General features: G+C 45.1%; 2 protein-coding genes across 4 annotated transcripts in view; one reads left to right on the top strand and one right to left on the bottom strand.

Moving 5' to 3' along the window:
• Nucleotides 1-23,607, bottom strand: part of PLOD1 (procollagen-lysine,2-oxoglutarate 5-dioxygenase 1) — a 31,685-nt gene that overhangs the window by 4,858 nt on the left and 3,220 nt on the right. For 2 of the 3 annotated variants that reach the window (XM_075027454.1, XM_075027455.1), the window contains 13 exons: nt 22,840-23,043; nt 13,936-14,011; nt 8,863-8,954; nt 8,234-8,370; nt 6,854-7,017; nt 6,236-6,348; nt 4,326-4,389; nt 3,092-3,189; nt 2,657-2,758; nt 2,410-2,541; nt 2,146-2,267; nt 1,346-1,450; nt 772-897 (listed from right to left, as the gene is read on the bottom strand). In XM_075027454.1, coding sequence (XP_074883555.1) covers nt 772-897; nt 1,346-1,450; nt 2,146-2,267; nt 2,410-2,541; nt 2,657-2,758; nt 3,092-3,189; nt 4,326-4,389; nt 6,236-6,348; nt 6,854-7,017; nt 8,234-8,370; nt 8,863-8,954; nt 13,936-14,011; nt 22,840-23,004 — 1,496 coding nt within the window. In that variant the 5' untranslated portion in view covers nt 23,005-23,043. Of the gene's footprint in view, nt 1-771; nt 898-1,345; nt 1,451-2,145; nt 2,268-2,409; nt 2,542-2,656; nt 2,759-3,091; nt 3,190-4,325; nt 4,390-6,235; nt 6,349-6,853; nt 7,018-8,233; nt 8,371-8,862; nt 8,955-13,479; nt 13,704-13,935; nt 14,012-22,839; nt 23,044-23,607 lie in introns of those variants that run through there. The other variant, XM_075027456.1, reaches the window with a different exon arrangement.
• On the top strand, nt 16,925-22,169 carry KIAA2013 (KIAA2013 ortholog). Its single transcript, XM_075027459.1, has 3 exons — nt 16,925-18,025; nt 18,800-19,653; nt 21,163-22,169. The coding sequence occupies exons 1-3, from the start codon at nt 17,041-17,043 to the stop codon at nt 21,187-21,189; spliced, it is 1,866 nt and encodes a 621-aa protein (XP_074883560.1). The 5' UTR covers nt 16,925-17,040; the 3' UTR covers nt 21,190-22,169.

Below are 23,607 nucleotides of genomic sequence, written 5' to 3'. Positions count from 1 at the left end.
GGATTTGATGAGATGGCAGGCAGCACTGCAGTATCAGCCAGGCTTGCCTAAATGGGCCAACTCAGAGCAGTAGGGAGAAACCATACCAGTAGGGATTGTCATTCCAGAAAAAATCACTTATATTGTCCAGAGCTTTTAAGCTGCACAAATGCTAGTCCACTGTGAAAGCAAGCAATTAATTGCTACTGTGTGTTTTTGCTAGGGACATAATTAATGGCTTGAATCTCTTCCCAGAGAGATCAACATATTTTTTACCAGTGATTTAAAAAACCTGAACCAGCCAAAGGTGCGTAAGCTGATTTCCAGCATTTATCACACACATAATGGCCTCAAAAAAAAGAGGGCCCCTCAAGAATATGAATGAACCAACAGTTATATTTTGTGAATCTTCCATTCAAGGATCACCTGGTATTTTATCAAGACTATCTGATAAAGATTAAACAGCACTTTACAGGATTTTAAGGATCACACTAACTATAATCCACAGGTGGGAAAACATGACATGAGTAAGATGAAGTGGTTTCAGTGGAGTCAGTACCCTCAAATCCTTACTCTGATCATAAGAAAATCTGTCCAAAGTACGTTATCATCTCTGCTCAGGGGAGAACATAGAGCAGCTTCCAAATAGGAGTACAGACTTCTTTTCCTTTTCTGTACACAAAGACAGCTGTGCTCTAGTTATTTGACATTAGCTAGTTTGATGATAATGTGCTGCAGCAAGCTTTAGATTTGAGGGACTGTATCAGTAAGAAGCTCTCTTTGCATACTCACACCCTCCGCCTTTGAACAATATCCACATAATCTTCTGAGCGGGCATAGTATCCATCAGGGCTCAGCGCTCCCCAGAAATTTGACCACAACTTCTCATGGCGGCTTACCAGTGGGGCAATCACCAGCCTGCGAGCACAAAATAAAAAGGAATTGCAGGACAGGATGCTACCACAGGAAGAAAAGGAAAAGATTTACAAATCACAGGACTGTAAGAGTTAGATTTCCCCTCCCTCACACAGTTGCTGCTTCTGTTAACTGCTGGAATAAAATTCCACATAAGAAAGGGCAAATATGGTCACAATCTCCTATCTAACTGAACCCTGCAGCAGGTCTCTTAGAATCTGATTTGTTCTAGCGACTATATAAAGACAAAACTAGGGATGATTCACATCCACTGCCTAAAATCCAGGGATTACAACTACAGTAAAAAAAAGACCAAATAAGAGGTGTTTGTCTAACATTCCAACTCTGACACAGTTCTCCTAGTGCCTTATACATCTCGGTGATAAAAGAGTTCACTGTATTCCTCGTGCGAAACATGACCAGCAAGGATTGCTCAGACCAAAGAACTCACTTGTTCTGTTCCATCAGGATTCTTAGAGTCTCTGTGTTCTTCAGAACTATCTCAGCATCCAGGCTGAAGTAATAGTCACAGTCAGGATCCTTTCTGCACAAATCCCTATAGCCAGAGAACAAGAAAAGTCACACCAAAATCCTCCTAAAACAGAGCAAGACAAGGGACAGAAGACCAGGAATTCCTTCACCTTGTAGTCTAAAGGTTGCCTTCTGGGTGCTCGGAAAAGTTCAGTTTAATGTAACAACTCGGAGGGCTAGCATAGTACAAGCACATCAGATTCAGTATCCAATAGCAGACACTGACACACAGCCAAAATCGCGTTTAGCAAACTGTACCCTCAGCTCAAACTGAAGAGGTTCCCATTTGCAGTTGGCCCAAATCCAGACCTGAGATCAAACTCACACCTCCTGATCACAGACAGGGAGATACTCTGCCACTAGCTCTTAGTTTTACTACTACAGTCCTCCTCTTCAGAGATACAGGTGCAAATTCTTTGTGATCTATGACTGGGTATATAGACTGCTTGATGAGGGTGGGAGGTACCGGGCTATCCTAACAGAGCAAAGGACTAGTGAGAACTTCATTTCTGAAATTGGAGAAAGGGAGCTGGTACGGAAGCTGATTTTTTTCCAATATATAATGGGCATGGGGACTTAATGCTAGCAAAATTGAAAGAAAAGGGCAACTGAAAGAAGAGAAGCATCCACTTGACAGTGATGATCCTCAGAAAAAACAGACTGCCTTAGTTTGAACACAGGCTGACTCTGCTAGCCATCATGTATGGCCTCTTCACTTACATGCCCAAGTTACGCGCCTCAGCATTCTCCACCTCATCATCTGGTCCAATCACTTTGACAGCAAGATATTCTTTGCCATGCTCTTTAACAAAAGACTCCACCTGCATCAAGTGATGTTGCTCCTATACCAAAGGAAAAATAAAGAAAAACAGATAAGATGGGCTCATCTCAGGCTGCTTAGTCTCCTGTTCTTGAAAATGCCAAACCAGATGAGCAACATTTTCCTCACATTTGCCAAGACCATCACAGGACAACTTTACTTACGTGGTTGTGAATAAAGAGCTGGATACGTTGCTTTGGGTAATGAAGGTTACGAAGCCGCAAGAAAAACTGGGAGAGGAATGGAGTGGGCTGCTCGATGAAAATGCCAATCAGAATCATTGGCAATGCGTCATCCTACATTCAGTGAGAAGAGGAGAGAAGTCGCGGCTCATGTACCACATCAGACACATAAGATCCCATAGTAATTGCAAGACTTGTCTTGAGAGCTTTGAACAGACATCAGCCTTACCTTGAACCCTGTGAGGCTTCGCAGACCTTCATCACACACAGTGCAGCCGGTCTCAAACGTCCATATTTGAGGAATGTAGTTTCCCAGGTAGTTTAGCTGCAGCTGCAAAAGGCAATTTGCCATGTTACACGTTACAGGGCAGGGGAGTTTCTTTGCATTCACCCCCAGTATAAGATCACCTTTCATCAGAACTTCGTTTACCTTTCTTGGACTAAAGAATCTGAAAAGCATGACAGCCCGAGAGTCCAACTACATGCTGATCTTTGAGCCAGACCCATCTTGCTGCTATGGACCTGGACCACTTATTGTTTCTCAAATATAAATGCACACAGGGAAAGTCAATATATGGGAAGACAGTAACTTGATACACTCTAGCCTAAAGGGTCACTTTGCAACAAATACATACCAAATCTTTCTCTCAGGATGCCCACTTACCTTGGTGGGTCCATTTCCATGAATCACCACAGGCAGAGTGTCATATAACAAGTTTCTTGCTCTCACTCGTGAGTTTTCAAACTTCAGAACTACCTCATCTGGAAATGACATTGTCATCATGTTATCACAGGAAGGCTTTTATTGATAATTAGCAGCACCATGCCTCATTTCTACTGAACAACTGCTGAAAGATGAAAGCATGGATGCGGATAACCATGCACAAGCAGTTTAAGGGCTACAGACCACATCTGAAAAGGAGAAAAACTGTTCAGAATGATCCTATGAGGTAACAGGAGGATGGCTGGAAAGTCAGACAAAGAATGCAGCTTGCTGGGCTGACAAATATGCCTTCTACTAGGAAGTGGCAGAAGCCACACTGAAACAGTCTTTCAAAACTGGCATTGACAAATTGTGCAGGGAGGAACAGCTACTGATGGCCAGGGAGGACTCCAGCCCTTCTCACCTAAGCATTCTATGCACCTGCTGCCTCTCTTTTTCACCCCTGACAAAAGTCCACCCTCCTGGCAGAGATCATCCAAGATGTCTCCTCAACACAACCACACAAAATCCTTTGGAAAACAGACTAGTACAGATCCAAGCTCCAGTCTATCATTGTTATAATGAGCACAAGAGCCAAAAACTACACTGCCATTATAATTTTTTACCTGGCTGGAATAAAGATGGAGTAGTGCAAGACTATAAACTGAAAACATTAGGCAGTAGTGTCAGGAGAGTAAGTGAATCACATTTGCCAGGACTAGCAAAATCAATCAATCAGCAGGTCAGATCAGAAGCCTGGTACGGTCAGTGAGTGCTCACAGGCAGTATCTGGCTGTATCTCACCTTCTATGGCATTCCAGACACAGTTCTGAAGCGGAAAGACAGACAAGCCCTAGGCAGGGTTGTGTGTTACTACTTGCACTGAAAGTCCCTCCCAGTTTCAATCCCCAAGGCTAATGCAATCTGACATGCTTGAAGATCAAAGTGGCAAGGAGGTGTAAGATGGAAAACCTGACCTGCATTCCCCCACGTGAAGAGGGGATTGCAATGAGAACCTAGCTGGTCGCAGTGGAATTGCAAATAAAGCTCAGAACTCTGGCAGAGGCTTTTTACTGAAGCTTATTCTGCAGGGACAGGAATTTCTGAAATTTAATCCCCTCAGCCACAACTTTATTTCTGGTGTCAACATGCAGTTGCATTCCAAGGAGAAATGAGCTTCCTTCTTCCATCTCACCTAATGCTCCATTTAGGTTTTGGAAGATCCGGCTTCTTTGGTCTAGACTGATGTTGATACTTTCCTTTAAAAGAATGAGATAAATAACCTTAATTAGAACATCTTTGGTCTAGACTGATGTTGATACTTTCCTTTAAAAGAATGAGATAAATAACCTTAATTAGAACATCTTTGGTCTAGACTGATGTTGATACTTTCCTTTAAAAGAATGAGATAAATAACCTTAATTAGAACACAAGTTCTTTACATGTGAGAGACCCTATGCTGTGCAAAGTTGTATCACATTCTTATAATCATTTCCATACACTCCAAGCTCTGAAATCTAAACCACTCCCAGCTAACCCTCATTTTTACTTGAAGCTGGGACAACTCGCCATTTTCTAAAACAATTTAAACATATTGTATTAGGCAAAACCATGCAAATAAACATTTTAAAACTGCTGTGGGTGTGCCAATAATAATACGCAGCATATTAATGAAGTACACTTGCGGCACAGTCATATAAAACCCATGTATAACATGCAGGAATGCCGAGATAGCAAAAACATCTGCTCTGACAACGGTTTCTTGCCATCTGTCCAGAGGACAAGTGTTACCCCAAGTGTTGTCCCAGACACCGGTGTCAAACCAGAACACAGTAAAGGTGCAAGGCCAGCTTGTGCAATCTTTGTTTTTATCCCCTGCTGCAAGCCACACTCTGACTGGGTTTTTGTCAAACTAAAATCCAGCTCTGACTTAACAGAGTTCGGTGTCCCTCCAGGCATCTATTAAGATTGATTACTGGAAAGGACAGCAGGGTGCTAACATCCGCTGTCTGAATGCCAAGTCAGTGGAATTACTCAGCCTTTGTGTGGCACAGGACCAGAACTGCAGATGAGAACATTAAAAGAACTGGTCATGTCAAAATATCACAGGCCATAATCAGATTTGGGGAAGTAAAAAAGTGCAGCTGTTCTGAATTTTTTATCAGTCCTGCTGGTAAAAAAGTGCAACTCCTTCTCTAATCAGTCTGAAAGCAGTTTCCTATATCTAATGTTTCCTCTTGACTTCACTGTTACAGTTTGACTTCTTAGCTCCCATGCTAAGAAGTGTCCCTCAGGGACAGACTGCACTGTGTAATGCAGAACTGGGCAGGGACAACAGAAGCAGAATCACTCCGTGGGCTGGATGATTCAGCCAGTGCACCACACGGTGCTGGAATGGCAATGATGCTTCCAGGGTCCATTCCAGGCTTCTGTATGATGTTACGTGGCATGCTACAGAGGCTGACGCAGATTTTGTCGGCCAGGATCTGGAAGTGTTTGCTGAAGGCAGTGGCAGCCTCTTTGTTCCAGCAGGGCTACCCACTGTGATGTCTACAGTCCCTATCCTGTGGCACAAGAGTGGCTAAAAGGCTGTGAACCTTTGTCCCTTTCATCACCTCAAACCTGCTCGGGTCTCATCTGCCCCTGTACTTAAAATGTACTTTAGTGCTAGGTTGGATATCTGTAAGTCAGCACTGTACTCTGCAGGGAAGATAATGTGCTTAAAGTCTGGGTTTCACATCCCCCGGAAGGAGGCTGGTTAGTTCTGCCACACTCAATAGCTTTAAACATCAGCACATACGGATACTGGTATGAGTTTCCAGACTTGTTTTAAGACACCTATCTTCCCATTCACATTTTAAGCTTAAAGATAAAAACTGCTAATAACTGAACAAAGGGGTAGTGGCTGGAATGCAAATTTTCAGAATGGAAATGGGTAACTATACATACTACTGGCCTTTTCCATGTAAGGATGCCAGAGCAGTAATTAAGAGTCAATATGTATGTGATTAACTTCTTTTACTGTCAACAGGGATACTGCATAGAGGATTAACAGCAATGCTTCTCAGATGACTCCTCCTAATCACAAAATCTAGCTACACCTACTCTTTTTTCTGGATCCAAGAAGACATTCGTATAGAAGAGCTGGTCACTGTCATCATCCTGTCCTTTCCACTCCTCCACAAGCTTCTTCAGGTTTGGAGCATAACCTATGAAGCCTGTGGGAATAAGTATGAAGAGGTGTTTCAACCCAGACAACCAAAAAAGGGAAGTACTCCTGCATACACATACTCTCACTTCTTTCACACACAGTCTCAGTCCACCCTGTGTTACTGCAGAGATACACCAGCTTTCAGCAAAGGCATGTCTAGACCGCACTTCCCAACATGGAATGACACCAGGATCAAACCTGTAATCTTCAGCATCAGAAAAGCTCAGATACCCACACCCTGAATGACAAGTCTCACTGAAAAGGGAGAAGGAATAGGGAGCAGGTTCCTATCCTTCTACAGGCAATTCATAGCTATGTCCCCTCCTGCAGGTAAAAGACAGAAGCATTGTTAATCTTTCCATTCCGGCCAGTTATGCACAACACTTCGATTTGCGCCATCTTCTATAAAGATGCTTTCCAAACCTGGTCCCTTGCTACTTTTTCCAAAGGCCTTTTAATAGGAGGAAAAAGCTGAGAGAGGTTCTCAGCTGAAAGGATGTTCTGCATCTTACCTCCAGAACCCAGGAAGCGCTTTCCATCTCGCACCTGAGGGTACTTGGCTTCCAACTTTCTGTCAGGATAGATGTAGTTCTCTGCTGAGAAGACCACCTTGCTCTTGGCTTGTTTGAACTTCTTCAGCAGTTCTGCAGGGCCCGAAGCAAAGAGTACATCATAGCTAAAGACAGACAAGAAAGGGACAAAAAGGAATGGAGTCAGAAAAACATGTCAGTGTGAAGTTTCTAGAAACAGCTAATTCTTTAGGAATTCCTTTCTTTTAGTTCTGCTTCACAGTATTACATTTTTTGTCACAATTATAGCTAATTAAAGTCCAATCTTATTCACAGGATGGAAGATGTTACTTTCCACTGCAGAAGATTCCACAGTGGCTTGGGGCAACTTACACCCATTCTTATTTTTACAAAGTTTTCACTGATGACAAAAACAAATCTTCCAAGCTGATCTCTTCTTGTTTTGCCCCCATTTAGAACTGTGAACCCCTGGTGCTCTCACTGTAACAATTTTTAACTTATTGGAGGAAAAATTATGCTGCCATTCCTTTCTAGATTAAACAAACCCACAGGTCATGCTTTTTACATATTTTGGCATTGCTGCAACTCTCCACTGAGCTCCCTGCAAATCTTCAGGAGTAACCTATACTGGACACTAGTCACTGGATGCTGCACTCCAGCCGCTGTCTCTTCAGTACTGGGTAGAACTGACTAATAACCAGGTGACACTCCCAGAATGAGACTTACATTTTCTGCAAGAGGATTTGCATACTTCAAACTCATTTTAGTGAGTGAAAAAGTTGCTCATTCCAGAGATTAATCATTCCTGACCTCTCTAAACACATGTAGACACTCAAAGCTGCAAAAGATGATCTCTCTGCCATGGGAGCCAGAGACAGATACAGGGATCCCAGACCTGCCTGTTGCTGGGCATATGAAAAGACAATGAGACTCCAAACCGTCCTTTTCCCTCTTCACATTTCTCTGGCAGACTAATTCTTGGCTCTCAGGATTGTGTTGCAGCCTGCCTCACCTTATAAAACAAAGAGTTCTGGTAAGAAAGGCCTGCCTAGATCCACAGAAATTGTCTGCTCATTCTCTGCAGATAGAGGCAGCCAAATTCCACCCTGGCAGATACAGGTACAACACTATCAATTTTATGCAAGAGTTGGAATCAGCCTATTCTGATCAGACCTCCCCAGCTGCCACGGATGCAGCTCTAAGCAACTCTTAGGCAACTGCAGAGAATTCAGGGGGAAAAAAAATGGACATCTGGATACACCTTCCAAAAGCAATCTACTTCACAGTTTATTTCTTCTTAGTAAGAACCTGTCCAAACAGCCTTATGATTCAGTTCATGGCAAATATTTTCCAACCCATTACCTGTCTACGAAAAGGATGATCAGGTCTTCCTTATCCACATACTGCTTCAAAGCTGATTTCAAGAGACGGACCTTCTGCCCACCTCCTGCTGGCTTCTTGTCATCTCCACCCTGCCATTCCTCATCCAGCCCCAGCACCTAAAGAACAAAAGGCACGGGGTCTACTGAACAGGTCACTTTCCCAGGAAGACTCACAGGAAAGGACCAGAACCCACAACCTTGCTAGACCTGATAACTCCCAATGCAAATCACAACAGAAAAAACCAGCATCAGGACAGATGGACTAGGTATGCCAGTCTTTGAAGCATTCTCTGGGATGGACAGAGTAACATGTACCACAGTAACTCTCAGCAACAGGGACAGCAGCACACTCTGTACTGTGTGTTTTGGCATTGCGATGGAAAGGTGCCATGGGGCTCCCTTGAGCAGAACTTATGGATCTCACCTCAAGCCAACACTCAGGAAGGAATGACACTGCTTCAGAAATGCCCCAGTCACAAGATTTTTCAGCCAGCTGAGTAGGTATGTCCCCTCTTAAGCTTTTATTTAATCACTTTGTGGCTAAATCTTACCCATTCCACAGTTCAAAATTCCCTTTGACCAACCACTACTGAGGCTGCTAGCCATCACCTGGACTTTGTAGTTGAAGAACTGGGCTGATCTTCTAAAGCGTTGGAATCCCTCAGTCTGCTTGGTGGCAACAGTAAGAACCAGCAGGTTTTCTGCATACAGGAGAAAGCAAAAGAGACACATTCAACTTGCATTGTTTTCACAACCACACCTAACGAAGAGGCTTTACTATCAGATACTGAGCCAAGGTAGAGATCAATAGTCTTAAAGGTACTTGACAGATTTGACAAAGGGAAGTCAAAATCCAACCACTGAGAAGCAAAGTTACTTTCCCAGTACATTCTTTAAGTTGATCATGAATCCAGCAATAGAATCCAGGAGTCCCAACTTTTGTGCAAACAGTCACTGCTGTTCATGGACACAGGTTAGGTCTGTTCTATATGACACTGAAAAATGTTCAGGTTCATTTTAAATCAGGCAAGGGAGGTAGTCTAGCTGTGGAGCTACCATATCCTGCTGAGAAGAAAACAGCTTGCTTACACCTCACTCAATTATCTCTACACTGTACAATGTTAAGCACTATAGGTGTTCTCACTGCCCACAAAGCTTCAACCTCAGGAAGAAAACCAGCTTCAAATCCTACTTATTTGCTGCCTGGATTTTCTTGGCACCAACTCATCAAAGATTCGTAGAGGGAAAATGAAAGTGTGTTTTACTGGAGGAACTATCACAGGACAGAACAACAAATTTCAGGGTTTGATTGAAGAACCCAAAACTAATTGCAGCAAAGCAGGACTTCCTTTGCAGCAGAGATTAGAACTCAGTCCTGGGTATAAAATGAGAGATTATGTAAAGATACAATTTCATTGCCTGAGTTATGAGCTAGAAAAAGAAAATATATTGTGTTAAGTGATTTTTTTGCCCTGCTATTGAAAGCTACAATTCTCTTCTGTCACATAGAGTGTGAAGGAAATTAAACTTGAAGATAAAAAATAGAACTACTACAAAATGCCCATTTGGAAGTCAGCCATTTAGTGTAATTGGCTTCCTGTTCCCCACAGAGTTGCTTTTTTGTCACTCAGCATTGACTGGGTGTAGGGAAGACCAAAATTAGGCTGAATGTTTTTATTCCCTCTCCATGGCTGCTCCAATTTTGTACTGCATTCCTGAGGTGTTTTCCAGATTTTTTCAGACATACACAATGTGAATTTAATTCTGCCATAATTTTCATTTACATTCTCCTCCCAAACTTGCTTTTCATTTCCAGTCCCTTAAAAATGACAAAGCTAAATCCTGAAGGTCTCTCTCAGAAGTTTCTCTATATTACCACTGGAATATGATTTTTATGCAGAAGCTCTGGTTTCTTCATTGTAATGATTAAACGCTATACTTCACCCTAACACTTTTGCTTAAGTAGGAATTTATATAGGCTCTGGCAACAGTGCTTAAATGCGAATCCTGGCCATTTGATTTTAACATCAGAAAATACCAGGAAAAACTGAAAGCACATTTTCTTGGCTTGAGCGGGCTTCTTTTGGAACAATGATTTTTTTCAATGGATGTACCAGATGCATCTTACTAGTGTACCCAAACTGATATTCTGTCTGATCTTAGAGAGGAAGGATCTAGGAGCTGGAGTCCAAAAGGCACCAAAAGTGAAAAAACAAGTGTAAGACTCCAAAGTAGGAAGAAAGAGGATGTTCCCAATGAAATCCCTAAAATCCTTTACCTGCATCAGAATAAAAAGAGAGGAGAGATTGAGAACAGTCAATAGAAGGTCAGCTCTAATTGTATTTCTTACACATTCACACAGATAGGCAAAGGGAGTGATGAATAAAAGAACATGAATCCTGCATTTGTGCAGTTTTTAAAGTCAGGTTTTTAGACGTATAAAGTGCATTCCTAATCCAGCTCCTCCAGCATGCTCCAGTTCCTTTTGTCCTGTCCAGCCAGAGGGTGCAAACAAATTAGTAAAATAGATATCTCCTCAAGGAATATGCTAAAGCCGTTAAAGTTTCTAGCCATACGACGGCATGCAGAAAACCATGGCAGCTTTATTAGATAGCTTTGAGCTCATGGTTTCTGAGAAGGTGAAGATCATGCTGCCAATGAAGAGGGTGGCAAACGTGGGCTTGCCAGAGAGGAATGTAAAGACAAACATCAAATTCTAGTACCTGAAAGGAGAGGAGAAAGCATATGTTAATGGTAAAAGAAGGAAAGAAAGAAAAGAGCCTGACTGCTGTGCAATTATTTTAGCTTGAATTCTCAGGCATCTCACATTAAATAAATCACTAACTCATTTTCATGCCGTCACCCCAAGAAAGCAACAAACTGTTTATGATATGAGTGCCAGAAGTTTGCTGGACAAGATGCGAGAGCTAAAGGCTCACATGGATGAACAGGAAGCGGTGTCCTATTTCTAAGACAGAAAAGGTTTCACCGTGCAAACTCACTGGAGCATGGAAAAGCCAGCACAATTATCCTCCCCAGCAGAATTCCAAGTTACAGATTCCCCTCTCATTACTGGTCTGTGGGGGTAAGACTGTGAGAGACATTAAGCTCAGTTTCTGTTCAGAGAAATCTCTGCAGTAGCGAGAGCTTTCCATCCCAAGAGACATTCCTTCAGTCCAGTACTAGAAGCTTGTGCTGAGCTATGTTGCCTCCGCTCCTTCTCCTTTAACCCTTTCTTCTCTTTCTCAGAGATTTTGCTGAACATTGGTGCAGCTGATAGGTATTTCCAGAGACAGAGCAGTAAACCCTTTTAATTTCAGTATCACATGCAGCATTTTAAACCTCCAAAAGCAGATTTATGCTTCCCTACTTTCATGTCACAGTTACTTTTCCTATGTAGAAAGGGTAGCCTATTCCATTAAGCTGGGCCTTCTGGGCCCAGAGACCCCTTGGGCCATGCCGACAATTAGAAATCGTACAAATACATTTAATAATGGTATGGCTGCAAAATACAAACACAGCGTGGTTAACGAAGCAAGCAATGGAGTAGGAACCAGGGGAGCTGGACTGTACTGCTAGCTCTGCTATGGAACATGGAGTCAATCTTGCTATCCCTCTGTTTTTCCATCTGTAAAATTGTAATAGAGGACATGCACCACTTTTGTGAGGGTTTTTGAGCACTATAGGTGGAAAGGATCCTGTAGGGACAAAGCACTGAACAGGGACTCTGATATCAACATTGCAGTGAAATGACTGGGTACCAACAGTAAAAATCAGTGACAAGATGATATCAGTCACAAAAAATTTTAGAGTTATTTAATTCCACTCTGACTCTACAGGGAAAGCACAGCTGCAGCTGCATTTTAGGACAAGGAATGAATTTATCCCTAGGCTGTGCTTTGGGAAATCTTACTGTGCCACTTCCTGTTAAGATAGTGTCCAAGAAAATACCATTAATACAAGGATCAAATAGAGAAAATCAGTGCACAATTTAATAGTGGATAATATAATCTCTGTATTAAATCTACATTTACGAAAGTTTTTTTTAAAGATTCCATTAACAACAAATAACTATGCTTAGAGCTTTTGCAGGGATGTAAAAGAACATAGAAGAGAGAAGGTAGGTATCATTCTCATGTTACTCTGGGGAAGCTGAGGCACAGAAAAGGTAAGGCATTTTTTCTTTGAGCCATGCCAGAAGTGATGTGTTCAGAAAGCAGTTAATTCCAAATCCCTCTTCCTAACCAACATACCTTGTTCTCTTTTCCTAGCACGCAATTTTATATCTCTAGTGCGCTCTAAAACCTTACTAAAAACATGGAAGATTTGGGGTGCGTAAGGAAGGCAGGATAGCACAGAAGTTAATTTCTTACTTGTATTTGTCTAATAGTTATCCTAAATGCTGAAAAGATTTTGCTTTAGTTATGCCACTACAGCTAAAGAACTCCCCTTCCAACACTCCCATGGATACACATTAGCTGTATTATTATTATTAAGTAATATATATAGTAAAGGTAATTATATGAGAATCACATATTGTGAAGGGAAATATTCTGAAGACGAAATCTCCTCTTAATTGCCACTTCTGTAATGAAGAGAGAGATAATTATCCAAACTTCTTGGCAAAATGACAGTGTGTGAACCTCTCTGTCAGCCTGGCTGACACTCTGGCTGCCCTAATCCTCCACTGCTCTACCAACTACTCTTCAGAGCATCTACCAACTGTTTATGTGGGGCTAGACTGATGTTATTTCAGGAGCATCCCGGATCTCAGGTCACAGTGTGGCCGCTCTGGGATCAAATGCCGCCTGTTAACTAACTCTTGAACCGTGTCAGTTCAAAACCAGGAAGGGCTGACCCAGGTGGGATGTTACCCAAGGGACTGCGAGCACTTTATTGGGATGAAATGGTGTCCAAGGCTCGTCTCACACAACTCAGAGCTGTGAGCGCCTGTCTGGTAACTGAGGCGCCCAAGAAGCATGTGCAGAGGACACCCACGCCGGCCTGTGCACTGCCTCAGAACTCGGCAGCAGGCAGTAGATGCCGCCCAGGGGCTCGGGCTCTGCAGCGGGCACTACTCTCGGGTCGGGAAATGCCTCTGAGCTGGACCGGGGCGCTAAGGACAGTGGTGGCCCCGACCGCGGACGTGCCCGTCCATCGGCCTGGCCACCAGCTCCCCGTGCTGCCGGTCCCCACCCTCTGCCCCGCAGCAGAACCCCCCCTTACCTTCCTGCTCGGAGGCACCGCCGCCCTCCGCCCCGAGCAGCGCCAGCACCACCCAGGGCAGCAGCACCGCCGGAGGCACCATGGAGGCGACTTCCCCGCCCGGATCCCGGTCCGGGAGCCGATACCGACCGGGACCGCTGCCTGCGGGACGGACCCGGGCGCCGCTCCGCTCCGCAGGGACCCGGCGGACGGCGGCTCTAGAAAGCTCCGGAGCTGCCGGAGCCTGTGCCACGCACCAGACCCGCCCGGCGGGGACGGGCGGAGGAAGCGGGGAGGCGGCGGCTCCTCCTCCCGGGCGGCCCCGGCCCCCGCAAGAGGCGGGGAGGCAGCTGGGGCCGATCTGGGAGAGGGAGCAGGAAGCTCTGGGGCCGAGGCTTGTGCAAAGCAAGGAAACATCTGGCTTTGGCAGGGACGCGAAGCCGGTGGGGGTTGATCCCGGAGCTGCAGCAACTTTACCTGGGGTGCGGGGTCCAGCAAGGCTTGCTGCCGGGGGGGCTGTTACAGCACAGCCGTGGGACTCCGGGCAATGGATCTGCAGAGGAAGAAACGTGGGTTAAGCAAACGTGTAGGAGGAAGGGGCTCACTTTCTGGCCAGCTTCAGTTAGTGCTGCGCTGCATCTGGTTGACACAGTCATTAAGTGTGAAAAAAAGCAAAACAGACAGGGATTATGCACAGCTCCGGAAACTGGAAGCCCTTATTAAATACCTTCTTCCCACCTGTCATTTCACCTCATGTATTTCCTTGGCAAACACAAAATCTGCTGCGGTCTTGCTTCCTATACTAACTGGTTTTCTCTGGCCATATATATGTCTTTAAGTCTTACATTTATCTCTTCGTCCTTGCGCTGGGTTTTCTTGCTCTAGCCCTGATGACTTACCCGTGCATCTTCTAGTTTATTCTGCCTAACTTTGAGAACGGGCAAAATAAACCTGTCTTATAAAATTACACTTAAAAAAAAAAAAGGGTTTAGGGTCACTTTTATACTGCAGTGAATCTAAGACTTAGATGCAGGGAAACCCTTTTGAGCCTGCAGAACACCAGGTGAGGAGCTACCACTGACACATACCTTATGTGAGGCCTTGAGCGACACATTGTTACTACTGAAGCAAATACCTAAAAGCTACAGTGCCATTTTCTTAGGCACTGTATATAATTAAACCCAACTTTGCTTCCATTACTGAAAGCAACATTAAGAGACTACTTATGTTCTCTCTTGTAAGGTGTGAACAATAAAATTTAATTGTCTGCAAAGAACTCACAGAATGACAGGGGCTGTATAAATGTTACGTGCTATTCTGTAAGACATAAAGTAGATGAAAAGAAACCTTGCAGTATACTACTGAAGCCATCACTGAAAGAGGCACTGAGTCCTCAGCCACACCTGAGCTTGGCCCATGGAGCACACGTTACAATACGAAGGTAAGGTGTCTGGGAGAAAGGAGCAGTACTGAGTGGTTTAGCAGAGGCACAAAAAGCGAAGGATGTGTGCTGAGCAATGGTGTGGCACGTACATTGAGATAACAAAGAAACACAATGCCTCAATGAAGTATGTTTCGCTCAGCTGGACCGGGGCTATGGAATACACGGCTGGAAACATACAGGGCATCATAAAGGCATTAGGATAATACAGAAGCCTCCCTCAATGCAGAGTTCAGTTTTAATAAAAAAATTGGCTGTGTAAAATTCTGAGGCCCAAGTCTGCCATTTTCTGTCAGTAAACCACCTCTTTAACAGAAATCACCGATATTATAGGATTCAGATTTTCAAAATAAAATCAAGAAGGTATGATCTCAGAGGAGAAAAAAATAAGCACGTTAGAAGGGCCACACTGTAGTTAACTAATATTCTCCATGCTTCATAATAGCACCCTCCCAAAAAACTACCATTACTATTTGTTTGTTCACTGAGAATATTCTTGAGTGTGTTCAAAGCACTTTTGTTTCCATTCCCTCTCCCCGAAGCAGGAATTCCCTCATAATTACCAGGCAAACAGAATAGTCCTCATGCTCAAACGATGTACTACAGGCAACAATCCAAGGAAATACTAGTTCTCCCTAAACAGTGATTTCAGGAAACTTCCTTTTGCAAAGCTGCCAGTTTCACTAAATAAAAAAAGAGGAAAAAAAAAAAAGAAAGAAATAAAACAGATATTGATGTTAGATTTCTTCAGATTCTTCAGGCTTTACAGGCCTGGACAAAGCCCCTGATCAACCTTTAGCAGCCTCAACACTTTAAGCCTGGAGCCACAGCAAAGGTGTTCAGGCCCTCACCTTCAAACCTGAGACTGAGATCTGTGACTCAATCTAGAATTTTAGAAATTTCAAGTTTCTCATTTTAACAAAGTTAAACCTCTCCATTCTAAAATGAAAGGGGTTTTGCACGCGAGAAATCATGAATGCATCGTTGTTTATATTGCTGTACTCAGACTGCCCATATTTGACAGCTCTGTTTGCATTCTGCAGCTATGCCAACCCAGCAAGCATATTTTTTTTCCTGTTTCTATGTTTGTACTGCTTTGTGCACTCTGGCTGGAGTCGGCTGCCTGTCTTTTTAAACAGAGGCAGCTGCCAATGCAGATGTTCCAATGAGTACGTGCAACACGTGCTCCAAGCAAAGCAGCGACTTCCTAAAAACTGAAACGATTGGAGCTCCGCTTTTAAAGCAGCCTTAAAACACACCAGACCGTCTGAGAAAACAGCATCCCCACTGAAATGTGCAAGGGACAGGGTCTCACCCACCGTTTTTACGGATTCCAGTGCCCCCCGCCCAATCGATCAGCTCGTTTGCAGGAAGAAGTTAAGGAAGTGCCTCGTCTGCTCCCCTTCACTAAGCTGGTTCACTGGCTCTATCTGGTCAGGAATTTCACACTTGATTTTAGCTCACAGTGTTCCTGCATGGCTCGCTACTGTCTTTGGAGAGCTGCACGGGAGTACAAAGCTTTCCGTGGCACGATGTGCACATCGAAGTCACGCCACAAAATTTGCTCCTCTATTTAGTACACGGTGGAATAAAGTTTGGTAGAGTATAACTTGCTTTCCCGCACTCGGCTCTGCTACGATAACAGGAGTAAATGCCACTGGAATTACGCAAAACTCCTCCAGGCCCGCTCCAGACTATTTTTTCCCCTCGGTGCGGTCAGCCGGGCGGCAGAGACCAAACCTCAGCCGTGTGCTGACCTAAGGCTGGAGCTGCTGGCTGACACCCGCCGCTACGGCGCCGGGGGCGTCCCGGCCCCCCCCCCTGCCGGCAGCGGGGCAGGGGCAGCGGCGGGCCGGAGCCGGGGGCCCGGAGCCGGGGAAGGAGGAGGCCCGGAGCCGTGGGCGGGCCGTGGCTTCCCGCCAAGCACCTCCTCAGGGGAGGGCGGTACGACCGAGCTGTCGCAAAACGCCGCGAAGCGCGGCGGAGCTGCCGCAAGGCGCGGCGCGGCGCTTCCGGGCGGCGGCGATGATGGCGGCGTGAGGGTCGCTGCGCCGCGGCGAGGTCGGGGCCGGGGAGCGGCCGCTGTGGGCGCCGCTAGGCCGCGGGACGGGACGGGACGGGACGGGACTCCCGCGCCGCCCATGTGGCTGCAGCAGCGGCTGAAGGGGCTGCCGGGGCTGCTCTCCAGCAGCTGGGCGCGGCGGCTGCTGCTGCTGCTGGCCCTCCTGCTCGTCGCCTACTGGTACCTGGGGGCGGCGCGGGCGCGGCGGGGCGCGGGGCGGGGGACCGAGCCCCGCGGCGCCGCCGCCCTCTGCCTGCAGGCGGCCACGGGCGCCTGGCGGGCGCAGGCCGAGCGCGGCGATGCGCTGCCGCTGCCGGAGGAGGCGGCGGGGGGCGGCGGCGGCGGGCCGGGGCCGGGCCTGGCGCTGGCGGGTAACGGCTTCCTGCTGCTGGACGTGGCCGCCGGGCGCCTCTGGGTGTCGGCGGCGGGATCCGGCGGCGGCCCGGCGCTCGCCACCGAGTACCCGGCGCTGGTGCGGCTGAGGGCGCTGGGCGGGCGCGGCGAGGCGCGGGCGGCGCTGGCGGCGTTGCGGGACGGCGCCGTGCGGAGGGTGCGGTGCGTTCAGACCGGGCCCGGGGCCGGCGCCGCGGACTGCGTGACGGTGCGGGAGGAGGTGGTGGCCCACCGGAGCCGGCCGCATCTCTACCTGCAGCGCATCCGCATCGCCAACCCCACCGAGCGGGTGGCCGCCTTCGAGGCCTCGGCCCCGGCTTCTGCGCCCTCGCTGGGCGGCCGCTTCGCCACCAGCCTGGAGAAGGTGGAGGAGCGGCAGTTCCTGCTCTCCTCCGGTCGCCTGCTGCTGGCCGGGAGCCCCAAGGTGGTGCTTATGGTGGTGGCTGCCAAGAAGCTCGTGAGCCGGGTGCAGGTGGCACCCAAATCCCACTTTGACGAAACCGTGCTCTCTGTGGTGTACACCTCGGAGCCCATCGAGGTCTCCAGGCTGGAGGAGACCTTCAGCAAGCTGAGGGAGTCAGCCAAGAAGGAGATGCTGGAGGTGATGCAGATGGGGGTGGAAGATCTTTTCCAGGAGCACCAACAGACCTGGTCTGACCTGTTCATTTCGGGTAAGGAGAGTGATGCTCAACTTCTGAAGGGTTGCTTTAGAGGGCAGCTGAAAGCTCGGTGACCTGGTCGCTTGCTGTAAGGTCTCCAGGGGCTCCACTCTTCCTGACGGGTTTCTCTCAGGGGCCAGAAGGCACATTATGGGATAATTAAAACAGCGTTCCTGGTTTGGAACCCAGCGTCCTTTACAAAAATGGACTATTCCTTACTGCATAAAGGAAATGGTAGAAGAACATTTCTAATCATAACTCTGGATGTGCTGGTCTTCAGGAACTTTGCTGATTTGCCCAGCACATCAGCTCTAAGTTGGAAATAGAGTTGACCTCTAGTGACAGTATAAAGGACAGTTTTCTTCATGGAAGTTAAGGACTGTCCTACAAGGATGCTTTTTCTTAAGATTTTAAAGGCCTTGCATAAAAGAGCAGCTGCCCAAGTAAGGTAGAACTTGCTACTTTATAGCCAGTAAAAAGATAAATGTTCCTTTGACAGATCATTCTTGCGGAGTCATGGTGACAGCTCTATAAGGCATCCGCGTGTTAAACGAGCTTTGCCTTTAGCAGGAGCTTGGCTTTCAAACTTCAAGTAGCAAAGACAGCATCTAAGAAAATGCAAGGAAGCGTTTGCACTTCAGTGTTTTATAGGCAGAGGTTTCTTAGATGTTACAAAGAATGCCTGTGTATTGAACCACGGCATGCGGATGTGATCTTCTTTTTCTCCTAGTTAGCATCATATTCGTGTGTGATCCTCTGACTCTTGGTTGTTTTCTTTTATTACAGGGGTTGAAATGAGAAAGATCACAGATTTGCATACACCATCCAGTGAGACTGTTAACATGACCCTCTACTATGTCCTATCAAGCATGCCAGCTCCTCTGCTAGATCCACTCATTAGTGGTGAGGACAGAGAAAAAATGGAAGCCAGCTTGAACTATGCTGACCACTGCTTCAGTGGCCACGCGACCATGCATGCAGAGAACCTGTGGCCAGCAAAGCTGACCAGTGTCACCCAGATCTTGCAACTGTCAGACCTGTGGAAGCTAACTCTCCAGAAACGGGGATGCAAGGGTCTTGTGGCAGCTGGAGTCCATGGACTTATGCAGGGAATGGTGCTTAGTTTTGGGGGTCTGCAGTTCACAGAAAACCATCTTCAGTTTCAGGCTGACCCTGATGTACTTCATAACAGCTATTCCTTACGTGGGATCCATTACAACAAGGACTTGATTAATCTAGCTGTTCTGCTGGATGCTGAAGGAAAGCCCTTCTTGCATGTGTCTGTGAAGTTCCAAGACAAGCCAGTTAGACTATATGCCTGTGAGGCAGGCTGTATGAATGAGCCTGTGGAGCTGACCTCAGAGGCACGAGGTCATACATTCCCCGTCATGGTGACTCAACCCATCACGCCACTGCTTTATATATCAACAGATTTGATCCACTTGCAGGACCTGAGACACACGCTCCATCTAAAAGCTATTCTGGCTCATGAGGAGCACATGGCCAAGCAATACCCAGGCTTACCCTTCCTGTTCTGGTTCAGCGTGGCCTCCTTAATCACATTGTTTCACTTGTTTCTGTTCAAACTCATCTACAATGAATATTGCGGGCCAGGAGCCAAGCCGCTCTTCAGGAGTAAGGTATAAGGCTGCTGCTTTTGGCTGCTGTCCACTGAGTGTTGTCAACCTGATTTTCTGTCAGCTGTGCCTAGGGAGGTTCTGTCTTGGACTGTGAGGATTTTCAGTCTCTCTTGCACTAAGTGATCTGTGACCTCTTCTTGCAAGAAGTAGGATTAGGGCAGGGGTTGGAGCGGTAGGGCTCACAAACGTTAGAAAAGGTAAATCCAACATCTGTCCTTCTTAAACGTTTGTGAGGCTGCAGATCAAGGCGGGCACAGTCCTTTTTCCACACATTGGTGTAGGACATTGCTTGTTTTTAAGCCAACAATTCCAGCTGTGTCACGAGATGATGTTTCTTGTTATGCAGTATTGGAATGCTTGTGAGTGGGCTGCTATACTTGCCTTTACTACCGTGTGGGAGACGTGCACGCTTGTCTGCCTGGTTTGAACATGTGATGTGTCATACAAGAACACCCAAATGCAAGCTAGTGTTCTTAAGTGAAGGTGCTGACTTGTTCGGACTACTCCTACGTGTTCACAGATTTATAGATGCTGTGCAGTCCTCCGTCAAACCACATCTACCACCATCATTTTGGGAAGGTGCTGAGTTAGCGTTTCTCCCATTCAGACAAAATACATAGCTGTGTTAAGAAGAGTACCGAGTGCTTTTTACTGTGAGTTGGAGGTTCTGACTTCAAGCTCTACTGCATCTCACTTTGGTGTAAAGAATTTGAAAGTCTTGTTTTGAGTTGCCTTAGAAAACTTAGTTGCTAGTAAAAACTTAGCACAGAATAGAAAATAGACAGTGATTTCTGCTCTTAGTACTGGTACTTTCTGTTTGTGTGTTGATACGGAGTGGAAATGAAAGATGTGTGAGCTAGCCATATTCTTCAGAGGCATCCCTCCTTAGGGTTGAACAGAGTTAAATGTAGCTTGTGTTTAAATAAAATTAAAAAAAAGCGGGGGGGGGGGGGGGGAGATAAAAAAGGACATAGTTAAATAGCCCTGTTGGAGGAAAAGTTCTAGGTTTAGATTGCCCTGTTTTTCCAAATTATAAAAGTAAATTCAATTTTAGATAGCTAAGGCTGGGCCGAAGGTACTGGACCAAACTTGACAGTCAGTATGTAAGGGGTGTTTAAAGTGATTTGGCAATTTGTAATGTTGAGCACTGGAAATCAGGCCTGATCCCAAGCAGGTCTGAATACCTGTCATCCATGGAAAGAATGAGAGTGCAAGGTACTTGTGCCTCGACAAACTAACCTAGGAAGAGGTAGGATAGATATGTATATCAAAGACAACTGCAGTTATAAGCCTATGATCACGATCAAAACCTTAGTGCAGAAGGAGGAAGTGGTCAGGAAGTAATTTCAATTACTGTGTATACAGCTGTGCCCTGACATGCATCCTGAAATGTGTCCTTGAGATTATAAAATTATGTCCTTTTTTCACTGCTGTCTATCTGGTTGCCTTTTTCATCTACAAGACTTGCCTTCTGCCTTTTACAAAATGACTTGTTAACCATTACTACAGGTAACTGTCCCTGACACTAGTCTCTGAAATGCCGCGAAGCTTCACAGCTACACACCAGGGCTGATGCAACACCTCTTCCTTCTTGACACTGCAAAAAGCCTTGCAGTGTAGAGCAAACAAGTCTGTTGCCTCGTCTTAATTGGACCTACTTAAAATGAAGATGATACAGAACTTGATTACAGAAACAGGGATGAAGTGGAAGCCAGCTGAAGCTCAAAATCTCTGTAGCAGTAAGCAAGATGGATGGCGTTGAAATAACACCCTGTTTCATTAATTGAATGGGAACATCCCAGTGTCCAAGTGAGCTTAGTCCTGCTTTCAGCCTCCATTTGCACAAGACATCTGACAATTTTGCAGCTGAGAACAAGGACCTTTTGAAAGCAACAATCCTTTTGTGCCTTGTTAAGAGAGGAATGAGACTTGGAAGGTGTGGTTATTCAAGAGTTTATCCCAGAAGCTTGTGTAACAGATGTTTCTTTTTTCTTGCAAGCTGTTCAGTTCCCTAAGAGTAATCCATTTGGTGAAAATACTTGAAGATAGACTAAGTCCTTTGATACTTTGATTTTTTTTTTTCTTTAATTTTACAGGAAAATAAAGTATGGTGATTCCCTTCAGAGAGTTAACTTAACTAGAAAACTTTAGTGTAACTTCCTTTCTGGTATACATTTTTTAATTTATTGCTTGGGGGGAGGGGGAGGATGTTGATAATTTTGCCTCCACTTCAGTTACAAGGCAGTCAATTGAACTGTAGATATCCAAGTGCTGGTAACAGGTTTTTCAGCCTTTATTATTGTAGAGTGCAAAACCAATTTAATGAAATTGTTTTCTGGGTTTATGCTTGGAAATGCTGATGTGCAGGTTTCCTAGTCTAAGCAGATTGAGACTTTGTGCATTGATTTGTTTTGGCTATGGGGGGAGATATCCCACTTTCTAGTGATTTAAAGGTCATTTGGTTTTAAAATACCAAAGCTGTTGTTTCTAAATAAATATCTTTCAGTCTAATCTGATCACTAAAGTCTGGTTGGTGGTTTTTGGTTTGGTTTTTCTTGTTTGGTTGTTTTTTTTGTCCCTGTTCTCTCCTCCCCTTGCTCCCCGCCCAGTTAAAAGAAGTGGAGCCTTATGTTACATCTGTGGCCAGTATTGACTATAAAAGTGCTTGGATTGACAGGAAATACAATGTGGAAAATAATACATAAATGGATCTAAGCTGGGAACAGACAATTTGGAAGGCACAATAAGAGGCACAAACATACAGGGTGGTGCTAAACTCCATTTCCCTGGCTCTGTATAACCTTGTTCCATCTTGAGGCATGCAGACTAAGCTTTAGTTTTAAGAACACAGAAACAAATCCAGGGAGCAATCAATTAGCAGATTTAATGGTCATTCAGCAAGTAATGAATTTGGCACATTTGGTGGTCCCAATGAAAAGCTAGAGATTTAACTTTGATTTTTTAAATAGGTTACTGTCTAGTTTCAGATGAAAAACCTTCCTCAGAAAAGTAGATTTCAGTGTCTGTTACTTAGCTGCAGATCATTCCACTTGCTAATTGGTCTAGCACAGTACTACCCTACAAGGGAATAAACTAAAGGTAGGGAGGCAATGGACTACGTTATAAACTGGACACTAAGTACATTGTGTATTGAGAGATTAGCTATTATGCTTTAACAGAACATACCAGAAGTTCCTGCTCTTTCTTACTGAAGTTCCATGAGCTGCTTAGTTTCTGTGAAACATCTGGCATGAAGATGATAAGAGGTTCCAGGGTGCTGTTTCCAAGCCACCATGGTATCAGCTGGAGGCTGAGCCTTTTGATGTTCACTTGCAGAACTGCCAACAGCATGATGCCCACTGAGTCCAAGAAAGACTATTTAGACCAGACCTAGAAAAGATGGATAAGCAATCGTTACATAAAGCAGGAGTGGAACAAAAAAAACAAACCCAAAGCTTTGAGAGTGTTTTACATTAAAAATGTTACAATTCTTATGAGCGTTCCCCCCATATAATAAAAACTGTTTCAAAATTCCTTTACAAAGAAGAAAGGGAAAAAGAAAGAAAGAACAGGGTTTCTGTTTTTAGTGTGCAGGATAGCAGAAGGTCATATTTGTGAAATTGCAGAAATGCTTAAAAAAATAAACAAAATTCCATGTTTATGAGCACACCCATAAAACAGGAAAGTTGAAATAGTAACTGAACATCCGAAATTTTTGCTTAATTTTTAGTTGGTATTCAATGAAAATGATAGTGGCATGGAAGTTAACCTGAAAAGCATAGTATGTTGTTTAACTTGTAAATTCAGATATTAAGAAGAGAGCCAACTAATTAATGGAAAAAAATTTTAAAATCTCGATTCTGCACTCAGTTAATGCTGATTTATGCTTTTGTCAGATAATAAATACAAGATGCCAGAACAGAGTTTGGTTTATTCCATTTGAAATTCAGAATG

Source organism: Buteo buteo, chromosome 5, assembly GCF_964188355.1.
Source record: "Buteo buteo chromosome 5, bButBut1.hap1.1, whole genome shotgun sequence".
Taxonomy (NCBI): domain Eukaryota; kingdom Metazoa; phylum Chordata; class Aves; order Accipitriformes; family Accipitridae; genus Buteo; species Buteo buteo.
This window is presented reverse-complemented; position numbering and strand designations above follow the sequence as displayed.

Bases quoted from the DNA above. Each gene is read 5' to 3' on its own strand.
- KIAA2013 (XM_075027459.1), top strand. From the start codon at position 17,041: ATGTGGCTGCAGCAGCGGCTGAAGGGGCTGCCGGGGCTGCTCTCCAGC. The intron at 18,026-18,799 runs GTAAGGAGAGTG...CTTTTATTACAG, and splicing joins GTCTGACCTGTTCATTTCGG to GGGTTGAAATGAGAAAGATC. The intron at 19,654-21,162 runs GTATAAGGCTGC...CCATTACTACAG, and splicing joins AGCCGCTCTTCAGGAGTAAG to GTAACTGTCCCTGACACTAG.